Source organism: Hibiscus syriacus, unplaced genomic scaffold (assembly GCF_006381635.1).
Source record: "Hibiscus syriacus cultivar Baekdansim isolate YM2019G1 unplaced genomic scaffold, ASM638163v2 tig00116962_pilon, whole genome shotgun sequence".
Taxonomy (NCBI): domain Eukaryota; kingdom Viridiplantae; phylum Streptophyta; class Magnoliopsida; order Malvales; family Malvaceae; genus Hibiscus; species Hibiscus syriacus.
In genome coordinates this window covers 7641939-7667611 of record NW_024063488.1, presented here as the reverse complement: position 1 = coordinate 7667611, position 25673 = coordinate 7641939, and the positions used below count along the sequence as shown (strand labels likewise).

General features: G+C 35.4%; 1 protein-coding gene and 1 pseudogene across 1 annotated transcript; one reads left to right on the top strand and one right to left on the bottom strand.

Annotated features, from left to right (window-relative positions):
* The first annotated feature begins 701 nt into the window (after positions 1-701).
* Positions 702-2818, top strand: LOC120190507 (rac-like GTP-binding protein 6). The gene is made up of 7 exons (XM_039193585.1): positions 702-1040; positions 1513-1600; positions 1692-1801; positions 1904-1967; positions 2118-2182; positions 2284-2349; positions 2432-2818. Exons 1-7 carry the CDS (start codon positions 942-944, stop codon positions 2525-2527), a joined length of 588 nt encoding a protein of 195 aa, XP_039049516.1. The 5' UTR covers positions 702-941; the 3' UTR covers positions 2528-2818.
* A 222-nt stretch (positions 2819-3040) lies between these two features.
* LOC120190508 lies at positions 3041-10844 on the bottom strand (annotated as a pseudogene).
* Positions 10845-25673: the final 14829 nt, after the last annotated feature.

Sequence of the window (25673 nt, the reverse complement as noted above, 5' to 3'; positions counted from 1 at the left end):
AAATAAACTATTAATTTATTTTTATCAGAACTATTAATTTATATACTTTTAGAGTCGATTTGGTATTACTTTTGAAAAATGACCTAAATATTATTTTTATTCATTTTAAAATGAACATCTAATCATCCATGCGAATATCGTATTCGAATCTAAGAACTTTACAGATTACAACTATTCTTTTAACCATGTGATTGGTTTGATTCATGCAGATTATTAAAATTAGATAACGGTGATAATGTTATTTAATAAATTAAATATATTTTAAAATTATATATAATATTATATTGTTTTCATATTCCTTTTCTTATGGTACAATTCATTAAGGTATGGAAGCTCCAGTATTTTCCTTTACAACCGCGCATTCCTTGGCTGCATCTTTATCCCCTGATGAGTTCCAAATTAAGGAAGTGGTTGAAATGGTGGCCCTTGTATCTTTTTGTCTCGCTATTCTTACCATTCCAATGTATCTGCTGCAACACTTGTTGCACCATGGGAGAGCACCTCTGTTTTCTCTCTTTTGATTTTAGAGACAAAATTGATGAAAGAGTTGTCTCCAATTTTAAATACCAATGGTAAAGCATACATGGAAAGTGACGTTATTCTAAAATAATAATAGAAAAGAAAGAAAGAAATGAAATGAGTACGTGGAAAGTGATATGAGGCTTAGGTGGCGAGGTCAAGCATTTGTTTCCCATCTCCTTTCATTTTGCCATTTTCCCCGTCTTTCACTTGCTTCCCCTCTCCCGTCAGTCTGTTCCTTAGGATTTGATTCGTGGAGACAGGCGATGAAGCCTGTGGATCTCACTCTACGTTTAACAGCGTCCACGACAACCACAAGTGCGTAAAGCAAATCTGCGAAAGAAAAGCCGAGAACCCCGATATCCTAGGAAAAAACGATTTCAGTCCTTGTTGCTTTTAAATTCTCACGGCGGCGGAGGAAAATGAGCGCCTCGAGGTTCATAAAATGCGTCACTGTCGGCGATGGCGCTGTCGGAAAGACCTGCTTGCTGATTTCCTACACCAGCAACACTTTCCCTACGGTGAGCCTTTTCAATCATCTTTCCTCTATTTTCGGATATTTGATGAAAGATGATCGCATGAATTATCAGAATATCTTTTTGATGTTCTGGTTGGTTCTCAGATAGATGAAGAAATTAGCGAACATTATCTTAATGTATTTTGTTTTCTTTAGAGAAAAACATAACCTGAATATTTATGTAATTTGTTATCGGATAAATGATAGAAGAATTGTTTATAATTGTTGATAATCGAGTGAGCTTCGTTCTATATTTCTATGAGGTTGAAATTGCTATGAAAATTTTGTTGTCTTTCATAAATGCCGTTAAGATTGGGCTTAATGCCGTACAATGTAGACAGATCAGCTGCAACTAGATCTTTTCATGGTTCATTGAAACCATAATTGGGGCTATTGCACAGTGTCAGGGTCAGATCATCTTTAATATCGATTTTCTTATTGGTAACTTTTTGCTTTTACAACTGCTATGGTAACAGGACTATGTCCCAACTGTTTTCGACAATTTCAGTGCAAATGTTGTCGTGGATGGCAGCACTGTCAACTTAGGTTTATGGGATACTGCTGGTAATTTGGAAATGGCTTCTGAAATTCCTTTTTCCAGTAGTAAATACGAGTTTCTTCTAGCTTTTGGTTTGAAATTATTGCCTTGGAACAGGTCAAGAGGATTACAATAGATTACGACCACTGAGCTATCGTGGGGCTGATGTCTTTATTCTTGCATTTTCTCTCATCAGCAAGGCCAGTTATGAAAATGTTGCCAAGAAGGTTTTACCTTTGAATAATAGTCTTTAGAGATAATAACTTTGTTCAGTATGATGTCAGTAATCTTGTACAAGCTGATCGTGTGTTTCTTGCTTTCCGTTTCAGTGGATTCCTGAACTAAAGCATTATGCACCTGGTGTTCCGATCGTTCTTGTTGGAACTAAGCTTGGTATTATACTTTATCCCCAGATAATGACATGCTTGCCATGGTTGTCCTATTGAATTGTTATTGAGTTGATTCCCCAAGCGGCTGAAAGTTTTCTCAAATTCAAATGAGTATCCTACCAAATTTTCTTATGATCTCTACTCTTTGCTGCAGATCTCCGTGATGATCAACAATTCTTAACAGACCATCCTAACGCAGTCCCCATTTCTGCTGCCCAAGTACTTATTTACAGAAGATTATTGTTATTTTTAGATTGTCTTTCATGGAGAATATGCTCTTATTTTAAAATATTTGTCTTGCGTAACTTCTTTTTCTCAAGGGAGAGGAATTAAAGAAACAGATTGGGGCTCCTGCATACATCGAGTGTAGCTCAAAAACACAGCAGGTTAAATGTTGTCTACGCATTCTTCATAACTGAAAACCTGTGTTGAATTCTAATCAAGTCTCATGCAATGGCATTAATGCAGAATGTGAAGGGAGTCTTTGATGCAGCCATTAAGGTAGTGCTCCAGCCTCCGAATAAAAACAAGAAGAAAAAAGCAGGTAGTTGCTCAATATTGTGAATAGAGGAAGATTCAAGTCCAAGAAAGATGGATCCGCCTGCCATTTTTGTTTTCTAATTTAAGGAAACAGTAAACCATCATGTTTAGGCTCAAGTCTCAACCCGACTTTCTAAGGATTTCTGTAAAAGCACCAGGTGATTTTGTTTCGTGTTTTACTTGGTCTCTATCTATTATTTTGATGACGAGCATTCCTTGTTAATATGCTCGTCTCTTCTGCTTTTCATGTTCAAACTTATTTTTTCTTTTTCTGAATTATGTTTATGTTTAAAGCATTTTATTTAATTCTGGATACTATTAATTCCTTGAGTCAGAGAATTATGTTTCTGCCTGCTTTTTACTTATTTTTGTTAAATTTAAATCGTAAAAGCTACCTCAAATAATGTTGTGCCATCCATAAAACAAGAAAGAGAAATCATTCTGATTTTCAAGCTACCTCAAAATTATGAAACTTTCCATTTTCAGTTTTTATGCAAAATTAAACAGTACATATAAAAAAAACTTTTACCTTTTTCACAACTTCGACATGGCAAGCAACAGAATTTCAGAACACTTAATCAAATTAGAGCACTCCCCTAACTCAAACCATCAACTAATAAAAAGCTTGAAAAGATGCTTTGGCCCCATAATTCTTTACATTCCCCAAAATTTACAATTCGATGGATTCGAATTTCTCACCCATTATACCTCCTTTCTGTTTCTGGAATTGAATGTAACGCAAGGTGCCGGCAAGGAAAGCATCTGAATCACTATTTGGGTTTGCAGAATCACCCTGCATTTCTGTATTGATTAATTCTATCAGGTCCTGGATCGCAGCAGCGGTGATTTGTTGATTTCCCTTTTCATAAAAATAGAGGTACCTGAACCAAGTCACCAAAAACATGTTTATAGTGTAAAAATTAGGGTGCTTAGAACAAAGGTTCAAGCTTCTATAAGCACCGACTTGTTCAATATCTCGACAAAGAGTGTGACTGGTCCACTGCTACCTCGTGCATCATTAGCCATTTGCTGAGCAGCATTTGCGATCCTCAATGCTCGCTTTAGGCACAGCAGGACCCTGCAATCTCCCCTTAAATTTTTAATTCTAAATATTGAAAGGAAATGTTTACAAACAAAAGTTAATAAATAGACCTGAAGGGATAGGGATTATTAAAGAAGCAATTCACAATGTTTTGAAAGTTTTTAAGCTCAAAAGGCTATGTTTTGCGGTCAAACCTCTCGCCATCCTTAATGCCGTCCTCATCATCAACCCCAAAAAAGATGAGAACAAGTGTAAACAGCTCTGCACTGATCAGGCTTCTTCAATAGCCGAGCCGAATACTGACCAAAGTAGCACATATTTAAGTATTGTGTCAACAGATCAATAAAGCACCATAATTCGAGATAAGGTAAGCAATATTACTCCTGTGGCCTTGTGTGTCAAAATATCTCGGTTCTCAACACCAAATACAGTCATCCTCTGGAGAGCCCCGATTATCAGATGAATTGCGGTCAATTGAGCTTTGGAGTTCTAAGAGCAACAAACATTCAACACAATTTAGAAGGCAAGAATGTGACTGGTTTCATGGGCTTTTTTTTATTGAAACGCTAGCTAAAGACCCGGCAATTACCGCAATTTCTTCTTCATACAATACAAACGTTTGAGTGAAAAATTCATAAGCAACATGCTCAAGACCACAATCATTAGCTGCCTGATAGTCAGCAGGAAACAGACAAAGCACAAAGTAAAGGTTAGAAGTTTGCAATACGGTTCATGATGCATGAATTGTCACTATCATAATAGTAGAAAGCCATTAAACTTAAGTCATAACAATGGAAGATTAACAATGAGAACATCCTATTAGCATCCAAAACAAAAATATCGATCCATAATGCATGGAATCGAGGAAAAAACTGAAGGTTGTCAATCATGATACTAAAGATTGTCACAAATAAAGCTGATTGTTCTTCTATGCTTCTTGGCTCCATCATATATCATATATCTCTTACTCCATGTAAGCAGGAGTCATTTACATCAGTGTGTCTTTTGCCTAATTCCAACCAGAAAAATGGTCTGTTGTTGCTATAAAATATGTAATCAAAATTTACTATTATTCAAAGGAATTCTTGGGGTTCCATTAAATATCTGACGAATGACTTTATGCCGTTGTTAGTATGATCAAGACCCAAGATTACCTCTGCACATTGTAGATACAACCTTAAGGCAAGTTCAGGTGATGGAACAGCTGCAAGTGCTTCGATAATCTGAAGAAAGAGCTATTAGAGTTATTTTCAGGATAATATTGAGGTGTGTGTATCAAAATATGAAAGCTTAATGAAGTGCCCAAACTATAGGCAAAATTGGGCCAATATTGCTGGCACCAAAATTATTTAGGTTTATAGGGCAGCTCAAAAATTATTTGGGATTTACGGCAAATGCTAGTCTTCATGGAACTCGTCATTCCCTCTTGACAAGTTCCACAAGATATTAGTTTTACATGACCCAGGTCATGTGGGTCTGTCAGCCTTATTATTTTAATATATTTGGTGGAACTCGTCCCGACCTCATGACAAGTTCCACCTAGGTAATTAAAAATTAATTTGCACCTTGTCACAGTCCACCATTATTAAAATCTATACCTTTGACTTGTTGCTTCTTGAGCTGCAGGACAATGAAAACAAGGAAAAAAACCAAAAAGAAGAAAAAAATATTGGGAATTTACCCCAGAAACCGCTGCTGCTGAAAGGATTCAACTTTCTAGGAAACTTTAAGCTAAAGAAAGGATTTTCAAAACCATCTTTTACAAAACCCAGAAAATAAAGACCAAGAGGGAATAATGAAACCACTCTATTCTCTCTGCTAGAACTCTGTGGCCTCCATTTTCTGGCAACAAATTTACATTAATTTTTAATTACCCAAGTGGAACTCGTCATGAGGTCGTGACAAGTTCCACCAAATATAATATGACTTATGCTAGAACACTTTAACATTTACCATAGATCCCAAATTAATTTCTGCACTGACTGCATAAGCCCAATTTTATAATCCGCTTGGACTATTGGCCCAATTTTACCCCACCTATCTCTCTTTTCCCATTTACGTGTCCAAATTTTTTGGTCAATATAGATACCAACTGAACCATTTGAAGTGTCTGGTCTATCATGGCCGTTAAAAAAAAAATCATTATTTGACATGTGTTGCACTTATATTTTTTAAAAAAATTATTTTAAAATACTTAAACTATTATTATTATTTAAAAAAAATCCTAAAACTTTTTTAAAATTTCAAAAAAAAAAAAAAACTTAAAATCCCTAATTCTAATCCCTTTACTCATGCTATCAGCTATCTTCGACCACCCATCCATTCCTGCACACCCACTAACTGGCACCCTTATCGTCATCTCAAACAAATAAATTCCAAATCCCTAAAATCTCAAATACTCAATTCCTAAACCCTAATAGATAATCCCTAATTATAAAACATTTGGGGTGCTTTTGAAATTTTAATTTTTTTAAGGATTTTTTTAAATAATAATATTTTTAAGATTTTTTAAAATAAAATTTTCAAAAAAATATAATCGCAACACATGTCAGATAATAGACTTTCCTAACGTTTGTTACAGCTGAGGCACTTAAAATGGTAACATTTGTAACAATAGACACCTACATTGACTAGAAAAAAAATTTAGACACATGCATAAATGAGAAAAAATGTATAATTTGGCCACTTTTTTTGTATTAAGCCAAATATAAACACTGCATAAAATGTGGTAGATCCGTAAAAAAAGAGAAACCTGACTCAAGAGCTGAAAAATTTTCTTTGGTGTTGCTGGTACTACTTCTCCCACTATGTCTCCCTCCTGGACCTGCAGTCGCCTAACCAACTGCACACAAGCACCACCATAAGTCTGAATTATATTCACTACCAATATTACCATGTTATCTATATCATTCTTTTCCCCCCATTCTGCAATATGTTGCAATAAAATTTGAATTACTGCATATACAAATCATGTGAAGTATAATCTCTTAGAGCTTTACTGATAAGCAACATTTAATACTTTGACATTGTAGAGAGAATTAAGATGACACAGAGAAACATAACAACATCGAAAAGGAAGAAACCTACCTGAAGTGCAGAAAAAACAATTGAGGGAACTGTAAAGGGTAGGCGTTTAAGTCCCCCAGCCATGGTATGCTTCCAAACAATACAAATAATCTGAAGGGAAGTCAATTATATAAACATTCACGGGGAGATGTATTGGATCAGTTATAAACAAGGAAAATGAAAACAGTGGAAATAAGCATAACATTATCCTGAGTCCTGACTATGCTATTAGCAGTGACATTCCATGGAAAGTGAGAAGGCATTAAACCACACTCAAAAGAAAAAGATGGTGAAGATCCAGTTTTCTAGACTTCAAAACTATCCATTTATATATTATATTATTATATTGGATATATTGTCCTCAAAAAGGACATAAAAATTAGTGTAAAAATATATATTGCAAACACTTACCTTCCACATTTCCTCCGGTTCATCATTATAAAGCATATGAATGAGCTTAGCAACAGAATTTTGTTCATCCTTGAAATCCTCCTCGTCAAGCTACGACAAATATGTAACACATGAAGAGAACATAAGAAAGGAGAACTTATGGTTGATAATCTATGCACATTCTTGAAAACATGACACACAAAATAAGCAAATAGGGGAATAAATAATCTAATACGGATCTGGAAATGGAGCATTAAAAGTTATTCAATAGAATAACAGGAAAATTCTAGTTTCAGTAATGCACCTCATCCACAGCACCATCCAGGTCCTTAATGAGTCCTTTTATTAATTCGAACAACACCTCAACCTACACAAAAAGCAATGCCATTTTCTTCATGAAAAGAACTAGATACAAGGAGAGGAAGAGAGAAAACCAAAGAGGCATACCTTGTCAGCAGTTGATATGCATGTATTATTCTTCATAATGCTTTCAATGATAACCATTGCCATGACTTTATTTGTTCCATTATCAAGATGGTCCATCACTCGTGGATAATTAGAAAGTGTCAAGGCAGTTACTATGTCATTGTATTTCTCCAACGGAGCACGCAAAAGAGCAACCACTTGTTTTATTGCCAGGCTATCTTCAAGTTTTGGTATGTTGGACAGCTTCTTAACACAGGCTCCCTGTTACAAATGATCAACAATAAAGAATGATCAGTATTAATCTGACATGTTCTTCATTACTGTAAAGTAGCATGCCCAGAGTACAGCAGTAAAGAAGATATTTTCTAAGTAGATCCCCAGAAGAAACATACCAGTACTTGATCCACATAATCAAGCCGATCAGGATGAACACGAAGAGTAAAGGTAAGAAGAGAGACATACAAAGTTATAGCTCCAACAGCTGGCATGTCTACCTGCACTACTATGACCTGTCATTTAATCATATCCAATCAGCAAGCAGAAAACACTGCAGATTTCCTATTAAATGCATAAAAAATAAAGGAAAGTTTTACTGTGGGGAAATGGAGAAAAAGGGTACGATAATGGTCAGCATGTACAGTTAAGTCTGGGTCACCATCTGATTCAGGTACATCAAAAGCATGCACATTCTTTAACAGAATCATTGCTTTACAACAATGAAAAATGTTTCAAGGAAATTTGCAAACTGTCTTGATGTCAACTGTTGGCTGAGATAGAAAAGAATAAAAATGCATTCGTCAAGCTTAGTGCCCTATAATATAGAAGATTATATAACAATATAAAGGAAATTCATAAGCATTAAACCAAAATTGGTTCCTATGAACAAGATCATCCCATACATGAGGAGGTCACACAGTAGAAGATCCAATCTCTACCAGGCTATTTTACAATGAGTTCTCACTTTAAAGGACACGCAGTAAGTTATGGAATGCAGAGCTTGTTAAGAAAACCAGTATTAGCTGGCTTCGTTTTCAGGGCAAGCCACAAGATAAACTAAGAAGATTGATATCTGTTACCCACCTGGAGCTGAGGGCAAGCCCCCAACAACGTCTCAAGAGTCTGCAAGTGATACTCATCAGGGAACACCTGAATTATGCAATCCATCAAATAATATTGGGCAATATCATCTTTGCAATTGACAACCTGTAAAAGAATCAAATAAAATCCTTTGATGCTATAGACTCATGAATTGTTTAATTGAAGGGAAAAAAGCAGTGAAAAAATAAGTACAATAACCTGCTCTAAGACTCTCGGAAGAACTGCTTCTTTGTACATATCAAGGTCCACCCCTTCTATCTGACTGAGAGCATGGAGATTTTTTCCTACCTAATGAAAGAGTTACGTACAGAAGCATAAATTTCCCTTCAATGAGCATCATACACACTGATTCAGAGTTTATCCAATCAAAAATTGCAGATTGTTGATATTACAAGATCTTGAAGTTCACTCCTTTCTTTTTTCCGCTTCTCTCTAGCTATACCAGGTTCCTGCAGACCAGAAATCCGAATTGAACACTTCAGCTCAGGGTGACCAAAGAGTATGAATGAATCACAAGCACCATGACACCTGCATGGCCAAAATTTATGCTCTTATGATACATTTTCGCTTCTATGGCATGCAAGTTCAGTGGTGCATTGCATATCAGAAGTTAGAGATAACAGACATTCAACAAACCTGATTCTGCATTCGCACCCAAAGTTTATTCATCTCAGAGAAATTCTGCAGCACAAATTCCACAGCATCCATCACAGTGTCAACATCTCTACAGGAACACAGAATCATGTCCTGGCAAGTGGTTAATTAACAAATCTTTTCCAAATTCTATTGCATGTTCTAATTTAGACACGGAAATCAAAATTCAAGATCAGCATGCACTTCCTTCTAAGCAAATTCAGCAGCAGCTACTAAATGGATACACCATACATTCCTCAGTCCAAAAGGTTGGTTGATAAAATTAGTTTATTGTCTTCAAGTATTTGAAGATATATTTGAAGACAGAGAGAGAGGAGAATAAATTTCATCTATCTAATGTAACAAAATAGTGAAAATACTGAAAAGAGAAAAATCATGGACTGGAACGAATGACGATAACATCTTACGAAGCAGTCAACAACATGGAAATATCAAACCCCATCAGCAAAGACAAAAAAATGAACCAGTCAGAAACTCATTTCAACAGGAAGGAAAAGAAGAAATAATCAAGAGATCTCACCCCTCATAATTAGAACCAATATCTGTTAACTTGTCTCGACTGATTTGAGCAAGGTAACTCCTTAGAAAAAGCCCACGAATGGGATGCTGAACTCCACGACACATTTCCACAAGATCTTTAAGAAGTTCCTTGGCAGGAGCCTCCTTAGATTTGATATAGACAGATCCTACCGTACATAGGAGATACCTGGTAGATTTCCAAATATTGAGAATATTCATATTCACAAGACAATTTACTATTTGGAGCATATTTAGTCATGAAGCAGAAAGTCACTTTCCAATTCCCAGAACAAAGGATTGCTTACAGTTTTCCTTTGCGTTTTCTTTCACATAAGAACTAGAGTCCAATTTTAGTGAGATATACTAAAATAGGGCGAGAGAAAGAGAAATGCACACAAATAGCTAAAATGAATGAGAATGCATGATTTGAAGTGTTCAAAATTTGGAATTAGTATAAAAAAACAAATTTATAGAATTCTGATACTAAGTTCCATGAATAAAGTTATTTAAACCACTTACAATCTAGGCAAAATATTGCCAGCATGTTGAACAAGCTCGTACAGATCAACCACAGAGACACCGTGTTTGCTTTCATCTTTGAAGAACAACTCTAACATCCTCAATTCATCAAAAGCTCGCATATCTAAATTCCAATAATAATTACATAAAAGATCCAATCAAAATTTGAAAATTCAAACGCACCCGAATCGATCAATCAAAGGAATAAAAGAAAAAGTAAATAGAATTACAAAGTTCGTAGTATTTGTGAGGAGAGAGTTTAGAGGTCCGGAGCTCCGATAACATCTGAGCAGAGTATTTGAGAGCTTCTCTAAGATTATTGGAGTCCTGAGATAAGATAGATCCAAATTTAGTACGAATGAAAGAAAATTGGGGATCATGATCAGGCCACAGTTCAAGTTGAGACAGTAAGATCTAGGAGATACCAAAGCTCGATGCATGTAAAAAGCGTTGTGTTGAATACCAGCGATCCCTTCCGCTAGCCATTTCTCTTCGTCCTCTGCTCCATTTAACATCATCTTCTCCAGTCGAGAGCTGCTCGAGACCTTGAACGTGACCACCCGTTCAGCCGGTCTTCTCACTTGACCGAGAAAACAAGGGTTGATCCTTTTTTGACCAGAAATTACTTTCCCGAGTGACCCGTGAAATTCTTGAGGAATAACGAACCAATATGCCCAGTTGAGAGGACATACTCGATTGGAGCCCAATAGAATTGGGCCCTGTCCATTAACAGTGGGCGTTCCATAAAGACACCAATTGTCTTTGCTTGATTTACGTTAAATTTAAATGATTTTTAAAAAACTGTTTTAAGACCGTATTAGAAAAATATGATTTCAAAATAACAAAATTGTTATTTATTTTTGTTATATATTATACAGAATAATATTATTTCAACATAATAAAGCAATTATTAATTTTAATATAATAAAATATAATTCTTCCAAAATCATATATTTTCGCATTTGACCTATAAATATATTATAAGAAGTTACTTATTTTCCTCAACGCTTGTCGGTGATTCAATTTGCTTTTTATTAGTGTTCTGAGACAAGCTCAAAAGAGTCGATGATTCTAACCGGCTTACCCTTCACATGTTACCAATATTGTGAGGTGAGAAGAACCGACAGAGTGCCATAGCGCCCACACTATTTGATTTGTAAGTGCCAAATAACCAGGAAGATGATTAAATGCCTATCTCACAGTTTTATTTATAAGATGCGGAGCCGTGTGCCATTTCTACATAGAAAAGGGACAAGGATTGTGAGTCACTTCCATGCTCCCACAGCCATGATTGATAGATTTTGCAACATAATAATCAATACACAAGTGCCTTGCAATTGCTACTATAAATGAAAACGGAATATATAGAATTCAAATGTCATACGCAGGGGTTTGACCAAGAAATAACAATGTGTCCCGAGAAGGGCAATGAGGTCCAATCCCCTTGCTTCTCTTATCCGATACAACTTAGGAAACAAAATGAAAGAATCGGGGTCGCTCTTTGAAGAGAAGACCGAAAACTTGCCCCTCCACTTCGCACCGTTATCACATTTATAGATTGTCATACCAATCAAAATGGGGTCGTATAAGATGGTGCAAAGATCTCAGAGCATCCAAAAGAAAATGAGCACTTGGGAATGAAGTTGCACTACCACGACATGTAATACCATCGTCAAGTTTAGATGTTTTAGCCGTCAGTTGTTCTTGATGCTTTATCATCATCATTTAGCTCAACAAGAGTAGGTATCCAATCCTCAATCAAGCATACGACAATGCAACCTTCTGCATATCAATGTCATACACTGAAGTTCCAGAAGAAGGGGGAACTAGCACTACCTTTCCATCATTGAGCCATCGGCATTGTTCAGGCACATGAATAATGGGATCAGCTTTTGTACTCCGGGCAACATTGCTCTTGAGCCAAACTCACAGTGGTAAAGATTGGTTGTTCACTGAGAGATGCATTAGGTTCTCAAGGCTTTTTTTAAGGAAAACCATATCTTTACCATGTTTCGTATCCCCAATGGAAAATATAAAAGTAAATATCCCAAAATCTGAAATACATCTCTCTTAACAAATCAGATCAATAGCCAAATAAAACACATCTGATTAACAGATAGGAATAAAACTCACCATCAACCCTGTGCATTCACCAAGGAATAAGGTTTCTCTTTTCCTCTTGTTGTTGTTTTAGTTGTGCAACCAGATGCATAGCAAACAGGCAGGTCGATTTCTTAGATAAGGTCATTATTCTCCAATTGGTCATCTTTATTTACATTTAGGGAATCATCAAGCTTCTTAAACTTATCGATTAGACCTTGGGTCTTTTCCTTTCTTTTGCTTTCCTGGTCATTATTTCTCCAATTGGGTCATCTTTATTTACATTTAGGGAATCATCAAGCTTCTTAAACTTATCGATTAGACCTTGGGTCTTTTCCTTTCTTTTGCTTTCCTTCTTTTCCTCCCGCTTCTCCCTTTTATTGGGTAATTTATGTTCTGTTTTGGACTGTGCCTTCACTCTATGGATTTGTTGCGCAACACAATATGAGATTTAGTTGATCAAACAACCAAGGGACAGAGAATCATAGTTTTTACAATAAAATTGAACCTTGGGTCAAGTCAAATCGGGACACACTTCATGGAAAATCAATAAAAAATTGAATTTAAAACATCCTGGGTAATAAACTCCCATTTCTCTAAGCAACATCATGTACCCATATTTGCAATAGTATTTATACAAAGAAATCAAGGCCAAGGATTCATAGTTAATAGGAAAACAGAAATCCAATGAATTCCATGGGTTAGTTTAACGCCTAGATGTGTTCCTTAAAAAATCTTTCTAATTCATAATTAGAAAGATAAAAGTATCAGTTAAGCGATTTCTTTCGTATAGCTCCCCCCCCCCCTTTTCTTTTTCAATTACAAAAGTTAAAGTACAAATTGGGGTGAATTCACGAGATAATGTTCTCGAACTTTTTTTATTCACGATATAATGCACATCCCAGATTAATTGCTGAAATGGGGTGAATTCTACAGTGACCTCGTAGGTCGCCATGGCATCCGGGCGACCTTGTAGGTCGCCATGGCATCCGGGCGACCTTGGAGGTCGCCATGGCATCCGGGCGACCTTGGAGGTTGCCATGGCATCCAAGCGACCTGTGTGGTTTGCAGGTGTAGGTCGCCATGCAATCAAATAGTATTGGAGCATGCATGGGGGAGTTGTGGGAGCTGTGCATGGGACGTGGGAACTGTGCATGGGGCATGGGGGAGTTGTGGGAGTTGTGCATGGGACGTGGGAACTGTGCGTGGGGCATGCACGTCGAACGGTGTAGGTCGCCGTGGTAGGTAGGTCGCCATGGAGTCTCGGCGACCAAGCTCTGGGAGATTCCTGTGTAACTGCATGCGTTGCATCATAGCTGGGAGATTCCTGCATCCGTAGCTGCATGTGTTGCATCCATAGCGTTATTGCAGCGTTAATTTAGCTGCCAAATGCAGTAAATATTATTGTTCAATTGCAGCTTTTCAATGCTCAATAGTTATACGATGCAATGCTAATATTATTTGCTTCAACAGTCAAATTTAATGACTATGTCCAACGCTCAGTTGCTTTATATAAAGGATATGGGGTTTGGGGTAGAAGCACAAGCAAAACCGCACATATAAACTTTGCCGAGAGAAAGAAAAAGAAGAAGAAGAAGAAAAGAAGATAAAGGCTCAAACATAGTTCGTGAGGTAATTTTTTTTATTGTTTAATTTAGTTATATATGAAATTATTAGTTTGTTAGTTTCGGGTTTAGGGTAAACTAAATCTAGTTAATTAGTTTGTTAGTATAAATTATTAGTTTGTTAGTTTAAGTTATATTATATTAGTTTATTAGTTTAAGTTATATATTATATTATATAAAAAATTAGTTAATTAGTTTCTTAGTTTAAGTTATTAAATATAAAAAATATTAATTAATTTGTTAGTGTCTTTAAACGTATATTAGGTTGTTCGTTGAAGTTATATTATAAAAAAATTAATTAGTGCTTAATTAGTTTGTTATTTTAACTAAGTTATATTATAAAAGAAATAGTTATTAGTTTAAGGTATATATAATATATTAGATTATATAAAATAATTTGTGGGGAGCTATTGTTGTTTAAATAAATATTTGTTACACATACAGGACATTATTTCACAATATTTGCCCACGTACAGATTGATTCGAAGAAAGAAACAAGGCAGGAAAAGAAAATAAAGGAAGAAGGCATAAAGACGTGAGTAATTTATTATTTTTTATCCATTTTTTATTGTTGTGTATGTGTAAATTAGTTAGTTAGTAAGTTATATTAGATTATATAAACTAATTTGTGCGAGATAATTTCCGTTTTAAAAAATATTGTGTTTAAAAATATTTAGTGTGTTTTAAAATATTATCTCGACAGTTTTGCCTAACAAATTTGTTTGTTATTTTTAAAAAATAAAAAATATTATCAAACTAATCATTATTATTAGTAATAATTACTAAATGATTAGTATCAAATCTAAATCATTAAATATTTATAATAATAATTAGTGATTATGATAAATCATATTATTAATCATTAATATCAAATCATTAGATTAATAGTATTATCAAATCATTATTAGGTTTATTAGTAAGCAATCAATCAAGTTAAATAATAAATTTATTGATCATTAATAATAATATATTATATTATATTTAATAATTTATGAAATTATCTTATCTAATTTTTAAATCTAAATTAATTTATTTTTTTATTTGTAGAGAAATGAGCAACAACTTTTTCACGATTGTCCATTATAATGGACAGATTATGGAAAATAGGTCGGAGTAGTTTTTCAGTCTGAAAAACCAATAAATATGATGTTCAAAAAGACATCATTTATAGAAATGAAGCATAAGATAGAAAGAAAAATTCGAGCTGCAGTTGATGGTTTGAGGTATAGGTTTATGATATGCTCTAACCCAGTCAGATATGCTGCAGTTCCACTTGAAGAAGATGATGATATTGGAACCATGGTTGGATTACATGAGTCAACCAATATAGCAGTTATTGAATTATTTGTTGATGTGCGTAACATATGTGATGTTCCTGGGTCATCAAGAGGTGTGGCTCAAAATCCATCTGAAATGGCTTTATATAGTCAGTTTGAGGAGCCGACATACAGGTTCCCGAACAGTTTTATGACACTATTGGAAAGTGTAAATGAAGTCGGGGGGACATCTACAGCAGCAGAGTATGAGACGAGAAACATACCGGAATTGGTTGTTGATATTGACGCTGAAAATCGATGGGGAGAAATTCATGATGATTCAAGCGAAGATGAAGAAACTGAAGAACCCGTTTGGGCGGTGACGAAAAATTTTTGGTGGAGGTGCAATTGATGAGTTCCGACACCGTATGAAGCTACTCCTCACATGTACGAGATAGACTATGATGCGATGAGGGCACCTGAATTCCCAGACATGCCATATTTACCTCCGTACCAAATGACTGAATCATTTGATAATTCTGGTGAATTTTTAGTTGGGAATCAATTCAGAGGAAAAAATGAAGCTACGCTGGCGATTAAAGAGTACTGTATCAAATGCCATGTTGATGTCCATGTTGCAGAGTCCAACCAGAAAACCCTATACGCAAAGTGTGTAAAATATGGCCCAGAGTGCAAGTGGAAGATCAGAGTGTCGAAAAATCAAAGGCACGATATTTGGGTCATCACGAGGTACAATGGTTCGCACACATGTTTGCGAAACTTCATCGAACAAGACCACCGACTATTGGACTCAGATGTAATATGTGAATACGTGAAGGCGATGGTTGAAAAGGATCCAAGGATATCTTGTTCAGTGTTAGCTGCATCTATTCGAAGCCAATTTGGATATCAAAGTAAAATATGGCAAGGTGTGGAATGCGAAAATGAAGGCAATGAAGTTGACGTATGGAGATTGGGATACATCGTACAATGAGCTACCACATTTGCTACAAGCAATGAAGCAATTTATCCCAGGAACTATAGTGAAGTCTCAAACCATGCCCGCATATGACGAAGAAGGTCAACTTCTGCCAGGGAAGAAAATATTTCATAGACTATTTTGGGCATTCAAGGCATGTATTGAAGGATTTCCATTTTGCAAACGTATGATCCAAGTAGATGGTACGTGGTTGTATGGTCAATATAGGCATGTACTTTTGATGGCAGTTGCTCAAGATGGTGAGCGAAATATCTTCCCAATTGCATTCGCCATTGTTGAGGGAGAGACAACAGAGGCTTGGGATTTCTTTCTGACCAATCTACGTCAATATGTCGTTCGTGAATATGGAGTTTGCTTGATATCCGATAGAGGAACGGGTATTTTGGCGGCAATTGAACGACCAGGAAGTCGTTGGATACTAAAAATCATTGTTAAGGTTAAAAAAACTAGTCTAATTTCAATAAATAATTTATAATAAATAGCAAACGAGTTTACAATTGTTGTCGATGCCGGGGTGTTGTTGAATGATAATGTCGGGGCGGACGTCTGATACGTTGTGGCCGTTGTGGCTCAGGAGTATTGTACCCATCCCCCTCATTCATTGGGGGTATTTGAATTGTCATGTGTTCAAAGTCATACGTCGACGAAACGTAGGAGAATAGATGGGTGCCTCAGGCTGCACAAACTCTGGTATGTATGCCGGGACAGTAGAATCATCAACTGCGTGATGCAACGATTGTGGTGCGCTATTATCCACATCGGTCATTTCCGCTTCAGGTTGTAGAGATGAACTCCCACTCCCACTCGGTAGAGAGTATTCAACTTTACCAAATCTTTTCTTAAACCTCAAAAATTGTCGCCTCTCTACTATTGTTGTGAGGAACGGCTTTCCATTATCCAAAAATAAGCAAGGTAAGCCGAAGTCTCAAAATTAAAGTCGTCGTCTTGAATGGCGTCAAGAGTTGGCATGAATGAAGCCCTATTATTCCAAGCATTAATGTAGGTTGCATGCTTCTCAACCCAATTAACGCTTTCTTTACGACGACCATCAAATTTTTGCAGGTCGTCATGCGTCTCAACCCAATTCACTGGACGACGACCATCTAAGTTTTGGAGGAGGTCATGATCCCATGGACTTCGCGGAATAGGTTGGCGGAAGTGGAATTGCCTCAGCACTCTATCCCCAAATTGGATCTCAATAAAAGCAAAATTGATCAATGGTGTAACAGCACACCAATATTGAAACCCATCTAAAATATTGTGCGGTATCAACGCAAATAATTCTTCATTCATGTATGGTCTCCAATTAAACTGTAAAATTACAAAAACAATAAAATTGATTTAAATCAAATAATATAGTTAATTTAAATAATAATTAAAAAATACAAATTATGCATACCTCCTTTTTGGCCTTAATGTCGATCTTCAACCTGAAATCTTTAATGTTGTTGTGCACCAACCCTGTGCCTTCAATTTTATGCCTCCATCTGTATATCAATCAAAACAAAAATAGAGACATTTTGTTCAATAATTTTAATCAAAATAAATATTTTTTAATTAATTTTATATTAAATAGAGGATTCATATTACCTTCCGGCAAGTGGAAAGTCAACCGCAGTCCGACTAATCGGTGTCAAAAACGGAAGTCTATGCCAATCCCATGATTGTAGCAGCAACAGACATCCACCGATTTCTACTGTATTATTATCATTCACGACTAATGACGCCTTGCACATCTCACGATACAAGAATGCCAATATCGTCGAACCCCAGCTATATTGCCTACAATTCTCAAAATTTGTTAAAAAAGAAGATACTGAGTGTGAACAACTACCGGATTTATCAGGCATCAAAATTCCCCCAATCAATTGTATATATATGCTCGTGTTGCATATAATTTCGTGCTCCGTACTATTGATTGAAGTTGAAATTCATTCTTCAACCATGACAACCTCACCGCCACCCTTTACACTCTGGTGGTACGGGCGCTTTCCCAAGAAACAAGTTGCAAAGTTGTTCCACCTTATTAAACTCATGTGACATTACCACCGTCATCCCATTAGTTTGGACCCCGAGTTGCATTGCCACATCCTCTAAAGTTATAGTGCATTCGCCACACGGCAAATGAAACGTGTGCGTTTCTGGTCTCCAACGTTCAATCAACGCACTGATCAAACCTGGGACCAACTTGTAATCTCGCACAAATGTTATATACCAAAATCCAGCCTCTTGCAAATTTTCTTCTATCAGTGGGTGTGGCTGGGCACTTTATGTAGTCGAAGACGAATGACTCGCTGCTCGTCCTCCTACAATTAAATATTTCAAAAAAATTATCACAATCATAAATAATATTCAATATTTATTAATTATAATTCATTAAACAAATATTTATTCACCATTATTCCCAAATGACTTGAAATATGTTCATTGTCAAGCCTCAACAGTGGAATTTGGTCAGCCATTGGAATGAATCTGTAAAAAAAATTAAACAACAATATTTAAAAAATCATTTAATATAATCTAATAAACTAACTAACTAATTTACAACACTAAACTTTAATATAATAACTTATAATATAATAAACTAATAAACTAACAAACTAAACTTTTAAAATATAAGTTAAACGTAAACAAACCCTTAAACAACTAATAAAATATTTTTTTATATAACTAAAACTAACTAAAAAACTATTTTTTCATTATAATATACTACTAAAAACTTACTAACTAATTTTTTATATAATATATATTCAACAAACAAATATAACTTAACTATTTAACTAACACAAACTAATTAAATAATTTTTTTATATAACTAACTATTAACAAAACAAACTAATTAATTATTTTTTAACTATATAACTATCAAACATATACTAATTAAATAATTTTTAATTTATGTATACTATAACTTAAACTAACAATCATATAACCCTAAACTAATAAACTAATTAACATTTATAATAATAAACTAATTAAATATAAAAAAATTTACCTTATCTTTTCTTCTTACTTTCCTTTCTCCCTTTCTTTCTTTCTCGGCTGCAATCTCTTCTCCCTTTCTTTCTTTCTTTTATGTGAGATCTTTCTTTTATGTTCTTGCGATTTGCACACCCCATATATAACTGACTGCCTCAATTATTTCACCAACAGCAATGGTTCAATTATTGTACCAATCACGGCTCAAATGGTTCACATGCATGCATCAATAGCTGTAGGCATGCAGCGGGGAGCAGGAGGGGAGCACGTGAAGGAATCTTGGTTGCATGTGCATGCATGGTCTCGTGAATTCTACAGTTTCAAGACTTATATATCACCCACGTATATATAAACGGCTGAATTCACGAGATAATGTTCTCGAACTTTTTTATTCATGATATAATGCACATCCCAGATTAATTGTTGAAATGGGGTGAATTCTACAGTGATCTCGTAGGACGCCATGCAATCCAGGCGATCTTGTAGGACGCCATGCAATCCAGGCGACATACGGGGTGACATACGAGCCATACGGGGTGACATACGAGCCATACAAGGCATATACGAGCCATACGAGCCAATGGAGAGATCGAGAGGTCGCCATGCAGTCTGGGCGACCTTGTAGGTCGTTATGTAGTCTCGGCGACCTTGTAGGTCGCCATGTAGTCCCGGCGACCTTGTAGGTCGCCATGTAGTCCCGGCGACCTTAGGTCGCCATGTAGTCCTAGCTCACGAGACCATGCATGCACATGCAGCCAAGATTCCTTCACGTGCTCTCCTGCTCCCGCTACATGCCTACAGCTATTGATGCATGCATGTGAACCATTTGAGCCGTGATTGGTACAATAATTGAACCATTGCTGTTGGTGAAATAATTGAGGTAGTCGGTTATATATGGGGTGTGCAAATCGCAAGAACATAAAAGAAAGATCTCACATAAAAGAAAGAAAGAAAGGGAGAAGAGATTGCAGCCGAGAAAGAAAGAAAGGGAGAAAGGAAAGTAAGAAGAAGAAAGGGAGATAAGGTAAATTTTTTTATATTTAAATTAGTTTATTATTATAAATGTTAATTAGTTTAGTAGTTTAGGGTATATGATTGTTAGTTTAAGTTATAGTATACATAAATTAAAATTATTTAATTAGTATATGTTTGATAGTTATATAGTTAAAAAATAATTAATTAGTTGTTTTGTTAATAGTTAGTTATATAAAAAAATTATTTAATTAGTTTGTGTAGTTAAATAGTTAAGTTATATTTGTTGTTGAATTATATATATAAAAAATTAGTTAGTAAGTTTATTAGTAGTATTATAATGAAAAATAGTTTATTAGTTAGTTTTAGTATATAAAAAATATTTTATTAGTTGTTTAAGGGTTAGTGTTTACGTTTAACTTATATTTTAAAAGTTTAGTTTGTTAGTTTATTAGTTTATTATATAAGTTATTATTAAAGTTTAGTGTTGTAAATTAGTTAGTTAGTTTATATTAGATTATATTAAATGATTTTTAAATATTGTTGTTTAATTTTTTTACAGATTCATTCCAATGGCTGACCAAATTCCACTGTGAGGCTTGACAATGAACATATTTCAAGTCATTTGGGAATAATGGTGAATAAATATTGTTTAATGAATTATAATTAATAAATATTTGATATTATTTTATGATTGTGATAATTTTTTGAAATATTTAATTGTAGGAGGACGAGCAGCGAGTCCTTCGTCTTCGACTACATAAAGTGCCCAAGCCACACCCACTGATAGAAGAAAATTTGCAAGAGGCTGGATTTTGGTATATAACATTTGTGCGATATTACAAGTTGGTCCCAGGTTTGATCAGTGCGTTGATTGAACGTTGGAGGCCAGAAACGCACACGTTTCATTCGCCGTGTGGCGAATGCACTATAACTTTGGAGGATGTGGCAATGCAACTCGGGGTCCAAACTAATGGGATGCCGGTGGTAATGTCACATGAGTTTAATAAGGTGGAACAACTTTGCAACTTGTTTCTTGGGAAAGCGACCGTACCATCAGAGTGTAAAGGGTGGCGGGTGAGGTTGTCATGGTTGAAGAATGAATTTCAACTTCAATCAAATAGTACGGAGCACGAAATTATATATGCAACACGAGCATATATTACAATTGATTGGGGGAATTTGATGCCTGATAAATCCGGTAGTTATGTTCACACTCAGTATCTTCTTTTTTTAACAAATTTTGAGAATTGTAGGCAATATAGCTGGGGTTCGGCGATATTGGCATTCTTGTATCGTGAGATGTGCAAGGCGTCATTAGTCGTGAATGATAATAATACAGTAGAAATCAGTGGATGTCTGTTGCTGCTACAATCATGGGCTTGGCATAGACTTTCGTTTTTGACACCGATTAGTCGGACTGCGGTTGACTTTACACTTGCCGGAAGGTAATATGAATCCTCTATTTTAATATAAAATATTAATTAAAAAATATTATTTTGATTAAAATTATTGAACAAAATGTCTCTATTTTGTTTTGATGATATACAGATGGAGGCATAAAATTGAAGGCACAGGGTTGGTGCACAACAACATTAAAGAGTTCAGGTTGAAGATCGACATTAAGGCCAAAAAGGAGGTATGCATAATCTGTATTTTTAATTATATTTAAATTAACTATATTTGATTTAAATCAATTTTATTGTTTTTGTAATTTTACAGTTTAATTGGAGACCATACATGAATGAAGAATTATTTGCGTTGATACCGCACGATATTTTAGATGGGTTTCAATATTGGTGTGCTGTTACACCATTGATCAATTTTGCTTTTGTTGAGATCCAATTTGGGGATAGAGTGCTGAGGCAATTCTACTTCCACCAACCTATTCCGCGATGTCCATGGGATCATGACCTCCTCCAAAACTTAGATGGTCGTCGTCCAGTGAATTGGGTTGAGATGCATGACGACCTGCACAAATTTGATGGTCGTCGTAAAGAAAGCGTTAATTGGGTTGAGAAGCATGCAACCTACATTGGAACAATAGGGCTTCATTCATGCCAACTCTTGACGCCATTCAAGACGACGACTTTAATTTTGAGACTTCGGCTTACCTTGCTTATTTTTGGATAATGAAAGCTGTTCCTCACAACAATAGTAGAGAGGCGACAATTTTGAGGTTTAAGAAAAGATTTGGTAAAGCTGAATACTCTCTACCGAGTGGGAGTGGGAGTTCATCTCTACAACCTGAAGCGGAAATGACCGATGTGGATAATAGCGCACCACAATCTTTGCATCACGCAGTTGATGATTCTACTGTCCCGGCATACATACAAGAGTTTGTGCAGCCTGAGGCACCCATCTATTCTCCTACGTTTTCGTCGACGTATGACTTTGAACACATGACAGTTCAATACCCCAATGAATGAGGGGGATGGGTACAATACTCCTGAGCCACAAGGGCCACAACGTATCAGACGTTCGCCCCGACATATCATTCAACAACACCCCGGCATCGACAACAATTGTAAACTCGTTTGCTATTATTACAATATATTGAAATTAGACTAGTTTTTTTAACTTTAACAATGATTTTTAGTATCAAATCATTACTAGTATCAAATAATTAAATTTAGTAAATCAACTATTTTAAATCATTAGTATCAAATAATTAAATATTAACAATAAATCCTTATTAATAATAATTAGTAAATCATTAGTATCAAATCATTAAATATTTAAAAATCATTAATAAATTCGACTATGTATAAATTTAAACTCAGTAATCCACACTTGTACACTCATTTGTTAGTATTCTATAATTATTAGTAATAATTATTAAATCATTAGTATTAAATCATTATTATAAATAATTACTAAATAATAACTAAATAATTATTATAAAATCATTATTATAATGATTATTATCAAATCATTACTAAATCATCAAATCATTAATATTTAAATCATTAATCATTTTTATAATGATTATACTAAATCATTATTATAATGATTATTATCAAATCATTACTATAATGATTATTATCAAATCATTACTAAATCATCAAATCATTAAATATTTAAATTATTATTAAATCATTTTTATAATGATTAATAAATACATAAATATATATGATTACTAATGATGAGGCCTATATCTTGGTAAATTAGGACAATTGTTTTTTGAATGGCCTTCACCCCTACATAATCCGCATCTCTTTGCTTGACCTCTCTCTATAGCATGGAAATCCATACTGGTATGAATTCGAGTATCTCCGACCTTTTAGTACCGAATTAATGGCTTCAACAAGGTTTGTCGTCATATGTCCGTATCTCCGACCTTCATCGTATGCTTGCGACCATTTTCCCGCGGTATTTTTGAAGCCCACTTCCAAACACGCTGATCATCGTAAAATACCTTCAAATTCTCCAATCTCTTGTCAAAATTTGGTCGACGTAGTTTGTATCCTGTTCCATAATATATTGTGTTAAACCACAATTAAAAAAACCACGTAAAAAATACACAAATATTGAAAATAAAACTTACCCATGCTGACTATCTCTCTACGAATATGTGCGTTATGAAACTGGTCGATACTATTCTTGCCAATATGACGGATACAAAATGTCGGATATGCATACGGAGGTATCCAACGACTTCCTGGTCGTTCAATTGCCGCCAAAATACCCGTTCCTCTATCGGATATCAAGCAAACTCCATCTTCACGAACGACATTGACGTAGATTGGTCAGAAAGAAATCCCAAGCCTCTGTTGTCTCTCCCTCAACAAGTATCCAACGACTTCCTGGTCGTTCAATTGCCGCCAAATACCCGTTCCTCTATCGGATATCAAGCAAAATCCATCTTCACGAACGACATATTGACGTAGATTGGTCAGAAAGAAATCCCAAGCCTCTGTTGTCTCTCCCTCAACAATGGCGAATGCAATTGGGAAGATATTTCGCTCACCATCTTGAGCAACTGCCATCAAAAGTACATGCTATATTGACATACAACCACGTACCATCTACTTAGATCATACGTTTGCAAAATGGAAATCCTTCAATACATGCCTTGAATGCCCAAAATAGTCTATGAAATATTTCTTCCCTGGCAGAAGTTGACCTTCTTCTCATATGCGGGCATGGTTTGAGACTTCACTATAGTTCATGGGATAAATCGCTTCATTGCTTGTAGCAAATGTGGTAGCTCATTGTACGATGTATCCCAATCTCCATACGTCAACTCATTGCCTTCATTTCGCATTCCACACCTTGCCATATTTACTTGATATCCAAATGGCTTCGAATAGATCAGCTAACACTGAACAAGATATCCTTGGATCCTTTTCAACCATCGCCTTCACGTATTCACATATTACATCTGAGTCCAATAGTCGGTGGTATTGTTCGATGGAGTTCGCAAACATGTGTGCGAACCATGTACCTCGTGATGACCCAAACATCGTGCCTTTGATTTTTCGACACTCTGATCTTCCACTTGCACTCTGGGCCATATTTTACACACTTTGCGTATAGGGTTTTTTGGTTGGACTCTGCAACATGGACACAACATGGCATTTGATACAGTACTCTTAATCGCCAGCGTAGCTTCATTTTTTCCTCTGAATTGCACCCCAACTGAAAATTCACCAGAATTATCGAATGATTCAGTCATTTGGTACGGAGGTAAATGTGACATGTCTGGAATTCAGGTGCCCTCATTGCATCATAGTCTATCTCGTACATGTGAGGAGTAGCTTCATAAGGTGTCGGAACTTCATCAATTGCACCTCCACCAAAATATTTCATCGCGCCCAAAACGGGTTCTTCAGTTTCTTCATCTCGCTTGAATCATCATGAATTTCTCCCCAATCGATTTTCAGCGTCAATATCAACAACCAATTCCGGTATGTTCTCGTCTCATACTCTGCTGTAGATGTCCCCCCGACTTCATTTACACTTTCCAATAGTGCCATAAAACTGTTCGGGAACCTGTATGTCGGCTCCTCAAACTGACTATATAAAGCCATTTCAGATGGATTTTGAGCCACACCTCTTGATGACCCAGGAACATCACATATGTTACGCACATCAACAAATAATTCAATAACTGCTATATGGTTGACTCATGTAATCCAACCATGGTTCCAATATCATCATCTTCTTCAAGTGGAACTGCATCATATCTGACTGGGTAGAGCATATCAAACCTATACCTCAAACCATCACTGCAGCTCGAATTTTTCTTTCTATCTTATGCTTCATTTCTATAAATGTGATGTCTTTTTTGAACATCATATTTATTGGTTTTTCAGACTGAAAAACTACTCCGACCTCATTTTCCATAATCTGTCCATTATAATGGACAATCGTGAAAAAGTTGTTGCTCATTTTCTCTACAAATAAAAAAATAAATTAATTTAGATTAAAAATTAGATAAGATAATTTCATAAATTATTAAATATAATATAATATTATATATTAATGATCAAATAAAATTTATTATTTAACTTGATGATTG